At 38.6% G+C, this 15,512-nt stretch overlaps 1 protein-coding gene across 9 annotated transcripts in view; it reads right to left on the bottom strand.

Moving 5' to 3' along the window:
- The window catches only part of Agtpbp1 (ATP/GTP binding carboxypeptidase 1), a 210,576-nt gene that overhangs the window by 172,879 nt on the left and 22,185 nt on the right, over positions 1–15,512 (bottom strand). For all 9 annotated transcript variants that reach the window (XR_011375108.1, XR_011375109.1, XM_070035472.1 and 6 more), the window contains exon 3: positions 4,918–5,042. Coding sequence is in view for 7 of the 9 variants with exons in the window: in XM_070035472.1 (XP_069891573.1) it covers positions 4,918–5,042 (125 nt within the window). In the remaining 2 variants the exon portion in view is untranslated. The remainder of the gene's footprint in view (positions 1–4,917; positions 5,043–15,512) is intronic.

The following is a 15,512-nucleotide window of genomic DNA, read 5'->3' as shown; positions in this document are numbered from 1 at the left end:
TAAGTTACAACAAATTCAAAATAATTGAAATCATACAAAGTAAATTCTCAGCTACAATGGAATTAACTTAGAAATAAACAGGAAAACTATGGGAAATCCTAAATATTGAGACATTAAAAACCTTCTAAATAAATCACAGGTCAAAGAAAAAATACAAAGCATATTTTAAACTGAATGACAACCAAAATGAAACATCAAAATTTATAGAATGAGCCAGGCACCAGTGGCTCACATGTGTAATCCTAACTACTTAGGAGACTAAGATCTGAGGATTGCAGTTCAAAGCCAGCAGGAAAGTCCATGAGACTTTTATCTCCAATTAACCACCAAAACACCAGAAGTGGCACTGTGGCTCAAAGTGGTAGAGCAGTAGTCTTGAGCTGAAGAGCTCAGGAACAGCGCCCAGGCCCAAAGTTCAAGCCACACAACCAAGAACAACAACAAAAAAATATTGTAGAATATACTTATAGCAGTGTTTGTGGAGAAATTTATAAGTATTTTTATTTTTAGGTACTGAAAATACTTACAAAAGAAAGGTCTCAAAGTCAATAACCTAACTTCTATAAGAAAATGGAAAAACAAGTTTAAATTGAACTCTAAGCAGATATAAAGATCAATGAAATAGAAAAACAGAAAAATCGGTGTTAAAAGATAACAAAACTAACATGTATTTTACCAGATTTTCTCAACCTCAAGCACAGCTAACATACTTGAATAGGAACATCCCCCCACCACAGAATGCTGGTCTCTAACAGATTCATATAGTAACCCTCATCAATTTTTTTATGTTGTTATACAAAAAAAAAAAAAAAAATGGTTCTAAACACTGCCCCTGGAGGAAACAAGTTGGCAAAACTGTCAAAAATATCAAAAAGATGAGAATGGATATGAGGAAGGGAATGGTAAATGTTCAGATTGTGATGTAACATTACTATCTGGATAACTGTTATAAGCATTTTTGCTCAAGGGCTAGCACTCTACCTCTGAGCCACAGCTCTACTTTTAGCGTTTTTTGGTGATTAAGTCTGATGGACTTTCCTGCCAGGGTTGATTTTGAACCCAGATCCTCAGATCTCAGCCAACTGAGTAGCTAGGATTATAGGCATGAACCTGCTTGTTTGTTTTCTTAATCATTTAAACAAATAAGCAATATTATCTTTAGAACAACACAAACTATATGAAAGAGTAAATTTATGTTACAGGAACGTGAAACAGGTTTCATTTTTGCAGGGGAGGGTGTATCAGCAGGAAGAGTTTGAAATAACAAGGCAGATTAATGAGGATGAATATGGCCTATGTATGAACTTTGTGTATAGAAAATTAGAAGGATGGAACTTGCTGAAAACATTTTAAGAAGAGGGGATGGAGCTGGGCACTGGTGGCCCAAGCCTATAATCCTAGCCACTCAGGAGTCTGAAATCTGAGAATCAGGTTCAAAGTCAATTAGCCACTAGAAATTAACCACTAGAAAAACTGAAATGGAGCCGGGCGCTGGTGGCTCAGGCCTGTAATCCTAGCTTCTCAGGAGGCTGAGATCTGAGGATCACGGTTCAAAGCCAGTCTGGGCAGGAAAGACTCTGAGACTCCTATCTCCAATAAACCACCAGAAAACCGGAAGTGGCGCTGTAGCTCAAGTGGTAGAGCGCTCGCCTTGAGCTGAAGAGCTGAGGGACAGCGCCCAGGCCCAGAGTTCAAGCCCCACGACCGACCAAAAAAAAAAAAAAAAACTGAAGTGGCACTGCGGTTCTTGAGCACAAAAGCTCAAGGGCAGTCCCCAGGCCCTGAGTTCATGATCCATGATGAACAAAAAAAGAAAAGGGGATGGGAAACGGAGTGGTAAAGAGATAAGGTTATGTACATGTATGGAAATGACAAAGTGAAATCTCCCCATTATAAAACTAATGTACGCTTTTTTAAAAAAATATATTAAATGAAGAAAAAAAAATCTCTCACTCCCTTCCATTCTTAGCCACTTAGTATGACAACTTGGTGTGCATACTTCTTTATAAATGAGGTCTTTTTGCTCAAGGCTAGCACTCTACTACTTTGAGCCACAGTGCTACTTCTGGTTATCTGGCGATTCATTTTGTACAAAATTATACACATATAAAGATTGCCATTCCCTACTATGAAGAAATAACTTTCAGAGATCTCTCCTCTAGAGCACCCATACTCTATTAAGTGTCTCTGCTTTTCTGCTTTTTGACTGCTAGTCTGCTTGCTTACTTATATTGTTGTTGGTCATGGGACTTGAATTCATCTGGTGATTGATTTTGTACAAAATTATATCTATAGTTATATGAACCAAAGAAACTTCCTTTCAACTTACCATACAAAATTTAAACTTCCAAGATGATTGACATAGTTTCACATATAAAAAGTAAATATACATATTTTTGTATCCAAATAAAGACCTGCCTATTTATTTTATATAAACTGTGGTTGCTTTTATGCCACAAGGCAGAGATGAAGAGATATGACAGGTATTATCTGGCATATACTCCCTAAAATAAGTACCCCTCAGGCACTTTAGAAAAAAGATTGCCATTCCCTGCTATGAAGAAATAACTGTCAGATGTTTCTCCTCTAGAGCACCCACACTCTGTTAAGTGTCTCTGCTTCTCTGCTTTATGACTGCTTGCCTGCTTGCTTACTTACTCAGAAAAACTCCACAAAGTTTTCTTACCATTAAAAAAAAAAAAAAAAGCTTTCAATTTTTTAACTGTCTGGAAAGCTTTAACAATGATGATATAATGTCTGGATGAGCATTTATATTAATACTGTTTGGTGGGTTTTTATTTGTTTGTTTTGGGGGGTTTTGTTGGTGGTGGTGGTGGTCATGGAACTTGAGCGCAGGGTCTGGATGCTATCACTGAGCTCTTTTGCTCAAGGCTAGCACTGTACCACTTTGAATCACAGTGCTACTACTGGTTGTCTGGTGATTGACTGGAGATAAGAGTCTCACACATTTTCCTGCCTGAGCTGGCTTTGAACTGCATTCCTTAGATCTCAGCCTCTTGAGTTGCTAGGCTTACAGGTGTGAGCCAACAGCACCTGACTATACTAATATTGCAATAATATCATAAGAAGCCGGGTGCTTGTGGCTCACGCCTGTAATCCTAGCTACTCAGGAGGCTGAGATCTGAGGATCGCGGTTCAAAGCCAGCCCGGGCAGGAGAGACTGTGAGACTCCTATCTCCAATAAACCACCAGAAAACCGGAAGTGGCGCTGTAGCTCAATTGGTAGAGTGCTCGCCTTGAGCTGAATAGCTGAAGGACAGCGCCCAGGCCCAGAATTCAAGCCCCACGACCGACAAAAAAATAAATTAATTAATAAATTAATAATAATATCATAAGAAATAATTCACTGAGTCAGGTAGTTCAAGTGTCACTGTGGCTCAAAGTGATGGAATGCTAGCCTTGAGCAAACAGAGCTTAGGGACAGTGCCCAGGCCCTGAGTTCAAGCCCCATAACCAACAAAAAAAAAGAAAGAAAAGAAAGGAAGGAAGGAAGGAAGGAAGGAAGGAAGGAAGGAAGGAAGGAAGGAAGGAAGGAAGGAAGGAAGGAAAAGAAAGAATTTACCATTGACAAACTTATAATATAGTTATAAAGTTCTAGTTTTTTTATCTTATCTTTTTTCTCATTGATGAAAACAAATTTAGGTTGTTTCTTGATCTCAGATATTACAGACAATGTTGCAATATTTATCTCTATACATTTCTTCTTGTATCTGCATTATTTTAGTTAAATGTATTTCCAAAAGTAGAAACACTAGATCAAACAGCAGATGCACTTTAAATTTTAATAAACATTACTAGATCATTTTCTCCAAAATCTGTAGCAATTACTCCATCACCTACAATCTATGACAACACCCTACTCTCTGTATCTTCAATAGCAGTGGATGCTGTCATTTTCTCTAATTTCTGTTTATGCTACCATGCTTGGCTTCTGCCAATGTTTTGATATAAATTTGATAGCATGGCGCTTCATAAATAAGAGAAACAATGTCTAATTACAGATGGCATCTACTCAACATTCTGAACATTTTTCTATGCTTCTCATATAAGACTTATGGCAAGTCCATGATATTTATTATCTTTATTTCAGAGATGGTATGACTAAGTCCTAGAGTTTCAATCATTTCTTCAAGTACATTAGACACTAAGTGATAGAATGGGAAATTGACAGTGGAAACAACACTAGTATCCAATACAGAATGCTGCTTGGCATCTTTTTGTCAACATTCTATAAGGAGCACTGGAATTGGGTACTATCTGAAAATGGGGGCAGGAGTGGCAATCATATATATATATATGTCACTAGTACAAACAATTCTGTAGTGGTAAATCTTGATTGTCAACTTGATTAAATTGAGAGCACAATAGTAAAGCATACCTCTGGGTATGTCTGCAAGAGAATTTCTAGAGATAACTAACTAAGAGGGTAAAGATCTATCTATCTTGATATGGATGGCACACTCCAAATAGCTGAGGTCCAGATGGAATAGAGGAGGGAAGACAAGGCCCACTAATATAGCATGTTCTTGCTCTGTTTTCTGGCAGCCAGGAGGGAAGCAACATTGCTCCTTCATACTCTTCCACCAAGATGTTCTGCCTTATCATGACCCAGAAACAACCATAAACTAAAACCTCAGAAGCATTGATCCAAACTAAAGCTTTCATCCTTTAAATTGTTTCTCTCAGGTATTTGGTCAATGGAATGAAAAGTCGTAACATAAATTCATTCAGTCAACTTCCTCCAAAGTTCTTTAGCTTTCAAAGATTTTGATCAGATTTGAAAATGTTCAATTTTTACAGGAAATTGTCTATTTATCAAAATTTTAAACATCTGTAACATCTACACTTAAAAAATTAAAAAGAAACATTCCAAAAACAGAAGAAATTAAAACTTACCTTGACTTTGAGTCAAATGAAGAATTTTTGATGTAACATATCTAGCAGTATCCGATTCTGTTGCTTCAGTATTGATCTTCTCTAGCTGAGCCAGGAGTCCCACAATCCTAGAATTATTAGTAAGGCTAAAAAGAACATGATATCAGAGCAGGTTTAGCTAATCAAAAATTAAATACTATAAAGATCCTGTCTTTAAAAACTTTTACTCTTCTAGAAACATTAAGCGTTTACATGTCACATACTATTACAAAATCTGCTTTGTAAACCAATACTGCTCAAATTCTGATTTGAATGAGAAACACAATGTATTTCTAAAAAGTCACACATCACAAGACCAAAAGGCACAAATATGCAATCAATCCTATCTAGTAATGTTACATCACACCCTGAACATTCACCATTCCCGTCCTCATATTCTACTCCATTATCATCATTTTTCATAACTGTCATAAAAAATATCAGATCCCTTAAATATAGTATTCAAGCTACAACACCCTATTCCCAATTCATTATGTAAACATTTGTAAACATAGTCTAGTCTAGGTATTTCCAACATACAATTAAAAAAACACAAAAATTTCTATCCCACACTGATAAAAGTGAAATATGCAACTAGTGGGTAGAGACAGGAGGGAGAGAATGAGAGAACAAGAAATATACTTATTACTTGACATATGTAAATGTAACCCCACTGTGTATCACTTCTAAAACAATGATAAATTAGAAAAAAATTGTCCCACACAGAGGAAATATTCTAATAACAGACAAATTTATAGTATGTCAATGTTCCTGAAAAAAAAAATATCAGGCTAGGGGACAAACAGAAAGGTATACAAGAAGGTGTACAATTTTAGATAGAGTGAACTCTTCATTGAGTACGATGGAAGGACAGACCTGAAAGAAGTGAGAAAATGAGCCATGCAGTTTTCTGCAGAAACAGTGAATCACATCCACCAAATGCAGGAACATGAGGTGGCTAATGTGGTTAGAACAGACTTAAAGGAAAAACAACAGTAAGCCATAGGACAGAGCTGAGGGTGGAAATGGGAAAGAGCACAGGAAAATAACAATTTAAACTTCTGGAGGCCACAGTAAGGCTCTGGATTTTAGGAACAAATGAGAGGGGAAGTTTCTAAGTAGAACAATGATATGTTCTCATTCTTAAAAGGTTCTTTCAAGGGCTGGGAAGGTGGCTCAGTGGTAGAGCTCTTGCCTTGCATGCCTAGGCCCTGGGTTCGATTCCTCAGCACCACATAAGCAAAAAGAAAAAAGCCAGAAGTGGCGCTGTGGCTCAAGTGGTACAGCGCTAGCCTTGAGCTGAAGAGCTGAGGGACAGCGTCCAGGCCCAGAGTTCAGGCCCCACGACTGGACCCCCAAAAAAAAAAAAAAAAAAGGTTCTTTCAAGCTGATAAACTGAGATTCAAACAATGATCCTTCCATTGTCAGAATCAGAGACTCCTGTGACCCTGCCTAAGGATTCATGTGCTGTGTAAGGTTTGTGTATGATGGCAAGCAAGAAGAAAGCTCCTCCATAACCCTGGCAAAGGTCAGGGTACCCAGCGGCAGCCTCCAGGATGGAATGAGGAAGCTTTTTCCCGATCTGGACAAGGGTCTGGATGCCTGGCCATGACCTCGGTGAAGGACATGGGGAAAGTGCCTTCTTGCTTCCTCTGAATAATTCTGTAGATCAATGCCTCTAGAACGATGCCTCATTGATCCCCTATTGTGTTTCTAAGGGAGCCTACCTGTACCTTATTACTCTTTATAATTTTTGATCACATGGAACTGCTTTACCTTTGTTGACAATTAACTCTTCCTGCTCACTGACTAAAGGTTGTTAACTCTCACTGCATCCCTGGAAAATTGTTTAAGGTTAACTTTCTGTCCCGTGACTGAAGATTCATTTTCTATGCCTGTATTCTGTATATAAGCATGTGATGTCTCATTAAACTGTGTCCAAACCTGCACGGTGTGGTCCACTTTCTGCCTACCGGACACACATTCCCAGGTCATCACTGAGGAATCAGCAACACTCCTTTACATACTTAACACCTCTACCTACTGTATTCTCAAACTATGTGCTACTTCAATTATCCTGATCAATCATCTATCTCTCTTTCAACTGGATCATACTGATCAGCACACAAATGATCTAGATCTTCTACAGCTATCTCCCATTTCTCTGCAGTACCTAGGAAGAGGTCCATAGTTGCCTTTTTGTATTTACTCAGATATTGTTCACTTTTTGAACTAATTGTTTGCCTTCTGCATCTGGAGGCTGTGAAAAGCTTTCCATGATCACTTCTATCCTTATATTTAACACCTTAGGATCATGCAACTTGTGTTTCAATGACTTTGCACTCTCCAGATTTTATGTTTCAATGACTTTGCACTCTCCAGATTTTATTTCTATCACCACTTCTTTTAGGTCTCCCCTCCTACTCTCTATACTTCAAAGTTACCTCCATACAGCTCTTCTCCTATCCATCTTCTCTTCTAATCCCATAACTATAACTACTTCTTACACACTGCTTGATTCCTACATTCAACTGTAGCCTAAATTTGACAGCTTATTTAACCTAATACACGTCTACTCCTCTGAATCCATCCCTTTCCATCGTGTGTGTTTGTGTTTGTGTGTGTGTGTGTGTGTGTGTGTGTGTGTGCACGCACGAGCGCACATGTTTATCTGTGTCTGTTGAGTGTGTGCTGGACCTGGGGCTTGAACTCAAGGCTTAGCAATGTCCATGAGCTTTTGGGCTCAAGGCTAGTGTTCTACCACTTGAGCCACAGCTCCACTTTCAGCTATTTTGGACTTTCTTGCCCAGGGTAGCTATGAATCACAATCCTCAGATTTCTGCCTCCTAGATAGTTAGGATTAGAGGCATACGCCATGGGCACCCCACTCCTTTCAATCCTAACCTTCCCAATCACATAAGCCATTTGTTACTTAAAATAAAAATCTACCTGATCTGTCATACTCCAACCCAATACCCAAATTCCAACTCTAATAAAACATCTCAAATCCATTGATTTCTCCAGATCTGTTATCTGTAACTACCCAAACCCAAAATCATTCAGAGTTCTAAATAGTCTACTTCCCTTCTTGATGCCAAATAATCCACAGCAACCTGAAGTGGACCCTGAGATGGGGTCCAAGCTGGTATGATTCCATTTTGAGCTTTGCCTTTGTTTTAGAGATTTTAGACTGGACAGGCCTAGTTCCCAGAATGAAAAAAAATACATCTGGTCCCCCTCCCCTTATAACCTAACCCTCACCCTTATTGTTTCTGTTTAAAGGCTGACCAGTAAAATGCTCAACTTGCTCCACCACCCACTTACTGGAGAAACCTCACCTTTTGCCCATTAAAATTTGAGCCATTTTTCACCTTTAAATGTAAACTGAATATAAGTAATAAAGATATTCTTAAAAAAAAAGACATGGCACAACCCAAAAACTTCATAAAATATATTAAAATTTTAGACTTAAATAGGATTAATTCCAAGCAATTCGGCTTTATTTTCAAATTACACATTGTCCTTCAGAAATTCTATTCCTTATTTATAACTGTTATTTTTGCTTTAATCACATTTTTACTAGTTCTTTCAAACACTAGGCACAAAATATCTTCTATCATATATGGGCTATTTATTTATCAATATGTACCATATTACAAAACAAAACAATTTTAAATGGTTATTAATTCAATTAAAATAGTAACACTTTTTTCTGGGTAGACTGTGTGGGTCTTGAACTCAGAGCCTGGGCACTGTCCCTGAGCTTTTTTACTCAAGGCTAGCATTCCACCACTTTGAGTCACAGTGCTACTTCTGGTTTTCTGGTGATTAATTGACAATTAGTCTCATGGACTTTCCTTCCCAAGCTGGCCTCGAACCACAATCCTCAGACCTCAGCCTCCAAGTATTTAGGATTATAGGTATGGGACACCAGCGCCCAGCAGTAATTAACACATTTTTATGAAACAGGTTACATAAATAACACAATTTTTTTGGTTGGTCGTGGGGGCTTAAACTCTGGGCCTGGACCCAGTCCCTGAGCTCTTCAGCTTAAGGCTAGCATTCCACCACTTGAGCCACAGTGCCACTTCTGGTTTTCTGGTGGTTAACTGAAGAGTCTCATGGACTTTCCTGCCTGGGCTGGCTTTGAACTGCAATCCTAAGATCTAACCTCCTGAGTAGCTAGGATTACAGGCATAAGCCACCGGCACAGGGCCAAATAACACATTTATATGAACGGTATTTGTGTCTTCCAAAACAAAAATTTAAAGACAAAAATGGCACTGTATTACATTATTTTAAGTCTCTATTAGTGTCTGGCTCAATAGAAAACAAGTTTTCCTGTCTACTTCTGTAATCAAACTGATATAATAGCACCCATCATGCCCTGTTAGGAAAATCTCATTTGACTGATAAGAATGTGAGAGTGAAACTGTTTGAACTCAAGCCACAGGGTCAGGCCCACAGGGCTCATACCATGAGAACCTCTGGGCTCAGTTATACTGCCAAAACAACTCTATAATCCCCTTCATTTATTCAACACAACAAAAGTGTAATTCTTGCTCATATTACAAATACATATTGTTCAGTGTAACCAGTGAGACAGAGAGGTGTCATATAACATATTAGCTCTTAATGGCTATCACATGAAAACCACAAATACCACTTCATGTTCCACTAGTCAAAACCAAGTTACACAAAGTGATCAAGGAAAATGTAATTCTCAATGTGCTCAAAAGGAAAAGAAATAGAATATTTGAGCAGTCTACAACTCACATTAAATGCAGCCATGTATCAAAATTTTATACAGCCACAGAAAGAGAACATTTTCTAGGTTTTGCCTTAGGAATAGGATGCCCATTCTTTCTCCTTTCTTAATGTTTATGGGATGGTGAAAATTACAGAAAATGAAGCACAAATGGTCAGGCACTGTTGGCTCATGTCTGTAATCATAGCTACTCAGGAGGCTGAGATTGGAGGATCTCAGTTTGAAGCCAGCCCAGGCAGGAAACTGTGAAACTCTTAATCTCCAATTAACTACCCAAAAAAAAAAAAAAAAAAAAACTGGGGCAGTTAACTCAAGTGGTAGAGCACCAGCCTTGAACACAGAAGTTCAGGAAGAGCACATAGGCCCTGAGTTCAAGCCCCAAGAATGGAACCAAAGGAAAAAAAATCTTCCTCTCTATAAAAAAAAAAAAAAAGAAAAAAAAGAAAATTACAGAAAATGACTTGAACCCACAGACACAAGCAATATATTGAAGAAAGCAAAGCTACTCTACTACCATTCAGCCACTACTTCTACATTAAGACAGAAATAAATCTGAAGGTCTTAGCCACTACATTTGGACACTCTGTATTATACCAACTTATCCTATATCCAAACTAACACACTGCTCTCATCTCCTTTTTTTTTGGGGGGGGGGGGATGGGGGGCAGGGGTCCAGTCGTGAGGCCTGAACTCTGGGCCTGGGCGCTGTCCCTCAGCTCTTCAGCTCAAGACTAGTGCTCTACCACTTGAGCCACAGCAGCACTTCCGGCTTTTTTCTTTTTGCTTATGTGGTGCTGAGGAATCGAACCCAGGGTCTCATGCATGCAAGGCAAGCACTTTGCCACTGAGCCATCTTCCCAGCCCTCATCTCCTTTTTTCTTACAGTATCCATTTTATCAATCATTGGATGAGCTAAATGTTCCTTGACCAATAATTTGCACACTCTTGTTTAAAAAGAAGGGGGGGAGGATTACAAAGAAGGCAATGACATCTCTTTGCTGTCACAGAGACAAAATGCTTTTGTGAGAGGTTATTGCATTTATAAGTTAAATAGTCCAGCTGAGGTGCCAGTGGCTCACACTTGTAATCCTAGCTACTCAAGCGGCTATGGTCTAGCTCAGGCAGGTAAGTCTACAAAACTCTTAACTTCAATAAACTTCTCAGAAAAGGCCAAAAGTGGCACGGTGGCTCACATGGTAGAGAGTACTACCCTTGAGCAAAAGCTCAGGAACAGAACCCTGGTCTAGAGTTCAAACCCCATGATCTACCAAAAAAAAAAAAAAAAAAAAGTAAATTTGCTCTGCTTCTCTGAACCAAATTCACTTTCAAGAAAGAGTGTTTCCATTCCATTCTGCACAATCCAACTGTAAAAATGTTGCAGAGCAATTCAGGGTCCACCTTATGCCCTCAACGGTTATATTTTTGCTGACATTTTTAAAGATATGCTACCATAGGGTCCATCTTTGAACTTAGCTTCACTTCTAAATAGTTTCTGCCCAATGTCCCACTTGTATTGGGCAGCTCTTGTACAACTTGCTAAGTTTGGAAAGTAATGCTCTCTAAATTTCCTAACAATTAAATTTTCAAAAGCTGGGGTTGCTTAGTTCTCCTAGATTTGAGTCTTGCTTATGTGTTTTTATTTCTAAGAAGAAATGAGAGGGCTGGAAATGTAGCTTAGTGGTAGAGTGCTTGCCTAGAATGCTGAAGCCCTGGGTTCAATTCCTCAGTACCACATAAACAGAAAAAGCCAGAAGTAGCACTGTGGCTCAAGTGGTGGAGTGCTAGCCTTGAGAAAAAGCTCAGGGACAGTGCCCAGGCCCTGAGTTCAAGCCCCAGGACTGGAAAAAAGGAGAAAGAAAGAAGAAAGGAGAAGGAGGAGGAGAAGGAGAAGGAGAAGGAGGAGAAGAAGAAATAATGAGAGAAAAACAATTATTCAGTGATAACATAAGCTGAAAGTATTAGACATTTTTAAACATCTCCTGGGTTATGTGAAAGGATTAGAATATGTCAAAAGAACAAAAAGGAGGGGCCAAGGAAAAAATAAAGAGGGGAATGATGAAACTGTAGTCAAGACAACAACAATACAATGAAGAAATATACAGATTAATAATACACATTGAACTATAGGCATAAAACTGAGAAGATTTACTGACAACTTGGGCTTGGGTGCTAATAAGGATTAGAAAGTATGAGTCAGATATATACTATACACTTGTGCATGGTAAGGATGCTATCAACTGTGATAGAATAATCCTAGAGGATGAAAAGACTTGCAAAGGCTCAATATGGGAAATACATTATTTTGGAGAGTACTAGAAGACTTCCAGGTAGCAATATTCAAATGACATTTAGCCAGAGTAGGGTTGCTGTCTACTTCAGATGAGTCATAAAAGAACTCAGATAAGACTACCTAAGGGGGGCTGAGAAGGTGGCTCAGTGGTAGAGCGTTTGCCTTGCATGCATGAGGCCCTGGGTTCAATTCCTCAGCACCACATAAGCAGAAAAAAAAAAAGCTGGAAGTGGCGCTGTGGCTCAAGTGGTAGAACACTAGCCTTGAGCTGAAGAGCTGAGGGACAGAGCCCAGGCCCAGAGTTCAGGCCCCACGACCGGACCAAAACAAACAAACAAACAAAAAAAGACTACCTTAGGAAAGTATGGAAATTAAGAAAAGGATCAGCTGAGTACCAGAGGCTCAAGCCTGTAATTCTCATTACTCAGGAAGCTCAGATCTGAGGATCATGGTTCGAAGCCATTCCAACAAGCAAGGAAGTTCATGAGACTCTTATCTCTAACTGGCTGTGGCTCAAGTGGTGGACCGCCTTCAGCAAAAAAGCTAGGAACAGCACCCAGGCCAAGTTCGAACCTCAGGACCAAAACAAAGGAAAAAGAAAAGGTTCAACACTGAACCCTGAATATATTTAGAGGTATTTTTCAGAAAAGGTTCCATAAATAGATTTAGAAGCAGTAGACATGAAGTCAAAAGGAAAACAAGAGATACATGGTACAACAGAAACCAACTGAAGAGTGTGGGTAAAAATATAAGAGGGCCGTGATACTCCAAACAAGCGTGGTGGCTCATGCCTGTAATCTACCTACTCAGGAGGCTGAGATCTGAGGATCGAGGTTCAAAACCAGCCCAGGCAGGAAAGTCTGTGAGACTCTTAGCTCCAGAAAACTGGAAGTGGCATTGTAGCTCAAGTGGTAGAGTGCTAACCTTGAACTGAGGAGCTGAGGGACAGCACCCCAGGCCCAGAATTCAAGCACCATGACTGACAATTATATATATGGAACATCAGTTGCTATTTACAGGTTAAATAAAACTGTTTAGAAATAAATAAATTTAAGAAGAGCTTAGGGAAATCCAATAAATTACTAATTGAAAACTAAAAGTAACCAGGAAGTAACCTGTCAAGATGGAAAACAGGAAATAAGATGAACTCAACAATTACCCAAACCTTTCAGTCTTGAACATTATCAGCAATGAAGGAAGAGAAAACTCAAACAGAGCATAGCAAAGTTCTGAAGGAAGTGGAGAAGGCAATGCTAAAACTCCAGGAAAACCAAGGAAGCTAGAATTTTAAGCAAAGACTATCAGCAAAGAGAGATGTACAGACCTATACCTTCATAGAGTTCCCATAAAATAAACAATGGAGTACAGATCAGTACTTACATGGAGAAAACCACTCAAGATTAGAAGAACCACCTAACAAGAGTTAAGATAATGTTGCCAAGCACTCACAAAGAGAAAAGTGTCTACTACCAATGCTGTAAACAGAAAATTTCATGATTAGCACAGCACTGGCAGGAGTCCATACAAGGGTTTAGGTCAGCAGTAAGGAATAATTTAGTCATAGACTGAATTAACTCCAGAGCCATCTGACAAATGATTCAAACTGCATCAAAGTAAGTTAACTACATTCTAGATTAAGGTACTAGAATATTTTAAAAATACAAAAATGTTCAGAACAACCCAAGGTAAAAGTCACTGATCAGAATTACCAGCCACAGCCAAGTACCATGTACCAGGTACACTTGTACACTCATGAATACAGACTTAAATATAAATTCCAAAAATATAAAACATCTAACAGAAAAAATTAGTAAAAATGGGCTAAGCAAATATTTCTTAGATTTATCACAAAAAGTGTATGTAATCCACAAAAAGAACTAGACATCAACAGCAAACTAAGTACTTCTGATCTTTAAAAAGTACTGTTTTTGATATTTAAAAAAAAACACACACTATAAAAAAGTTTCCACAGTGGCTCATGCCTATAATCCTGGCTACTCAGGAGGCTGAGATCTGAGGATCACGGTTCAAAGCCAGCCCAGAAAGGAATGTCCCTGCAACTCATCTCCAATTAACCACCAGAAAACCAGAAGTGGTGCTATGGCTCAAGCAGTAGAGCACTCTCCTTAAGCTGAAAAGCTCAGGGACAGCGCCCAAGCGCAGAGTTCAAGCTCCATGACCGACAAAAAAGTTTCCAATTCAAATAATTCATAAAGAACTGTATCCTTAATATATGGAGACCTTTCAAAACTCATTAACAAGAATAAATGACTAAAAAAATGTAAATCACAAGATAAAATAAGCTGAAGTAAGTGCATGAAAAAGCTGCTCAACAGTATTAATCATTAAAGAAATGAAAATTGAAAAAAAATAAGATTTCTACACCCCAAATCAAAAGAGTTAGGAACTAGAATGAATAACCATACCCATGTATTAGTGATAATATGAAAGTAAAACTCTTGTATCTTGCTGGAGGGAATACAACACAGTACAATCTTTCCAGAAACCAAGTATATGGTAGTTTCCTAAAACAAATAAACCAGATATTGGTAGTTCTCACTTGTAATCTTAGCTACCTGTAATCTTAGCTACCTGTGAGGCAGAGATGGGAAGGTTTGTGGTAAGGCCAGCTTCAGCAAAAAGTTTGTGGGACCTCATCTCAACAAAGAAGTAGGTATAGTGATTTGTGCCTGTCATCTCAGCTACATGGGAAAGTTCATAAAACTCTGATCAGAAGTGAAGATATGGGCACTACCCTTGAGCAAAAAAGCTCAGGAACAGCACCCACCCCCTAAGTCCAAGACCCAGCGCACACGTACACACACACACACACACACACACACACACACACACACACACACACACACACACACACACACACACACACACACACACACACACACACACACACACACACACACACACACACACACACACAGGATAGGCAGCCGAACAAGAAATGATGCTAGAGTGGATGAGGGGGGGAAAATTAACAGCAGTGGTTTTAAAAATGTTAAATGAAATATGGGCTGCTTTTATAGACTATTGTATAATTCTTGACTTTTAAGCAAATCAAATAATTGGGTAGTAGCAGAAGAGCAAAGCCTAAATAGTGGATCATCTTGATTATGTTTAAATATTAAAGAGTAAAGGAGTTACAAATTCAAGATAACAGAATAAAGAAAGATTAAAAGATCCTTAGAAGAAAGGTGGTGAGTGAAATCTAGAACACAAGTGACAGAACTGGTCATGCTCTGTTGTATAAATATCAAGAGAGGAAGCAGAGGATGAAATCAAATAATAGGAGGCATATAAATGCAGACCAAGACATAGGAAAATAATTCTATTTCTCTTGGACATATGAAGAAATACTTATTCAATGTATATATGTGATTTAGTTGAAGACTTCAAAGGTTTTCATGACATAAAGAAAAGTATAAAATAGCCATTATAAAAACAGGGAAAAGGTGCCACGCCTGTAATCCTAGCTACTCAGGAGGCTAAGATCTGAGGGTCACA

Source organism: Dipodomys merriami, unplaced genomic scaffold, assembly GCF_024711535.1.
Source record: "Dipodomys merriami isolate MVZ:Mamm:240054 unplaced genomic scaffold, mDipMer1.0.p SCAF_26, whole genome shotgun sequence".
NCBI lineage: Eukaryota > Metazoa > Chordata > Mammalia > Rodentia > Heteromyidae > Dipodomys > Dipodomys merriami.
This window is presented reverse-complemented; position numbering and strand designations above follow the sequence as displayed.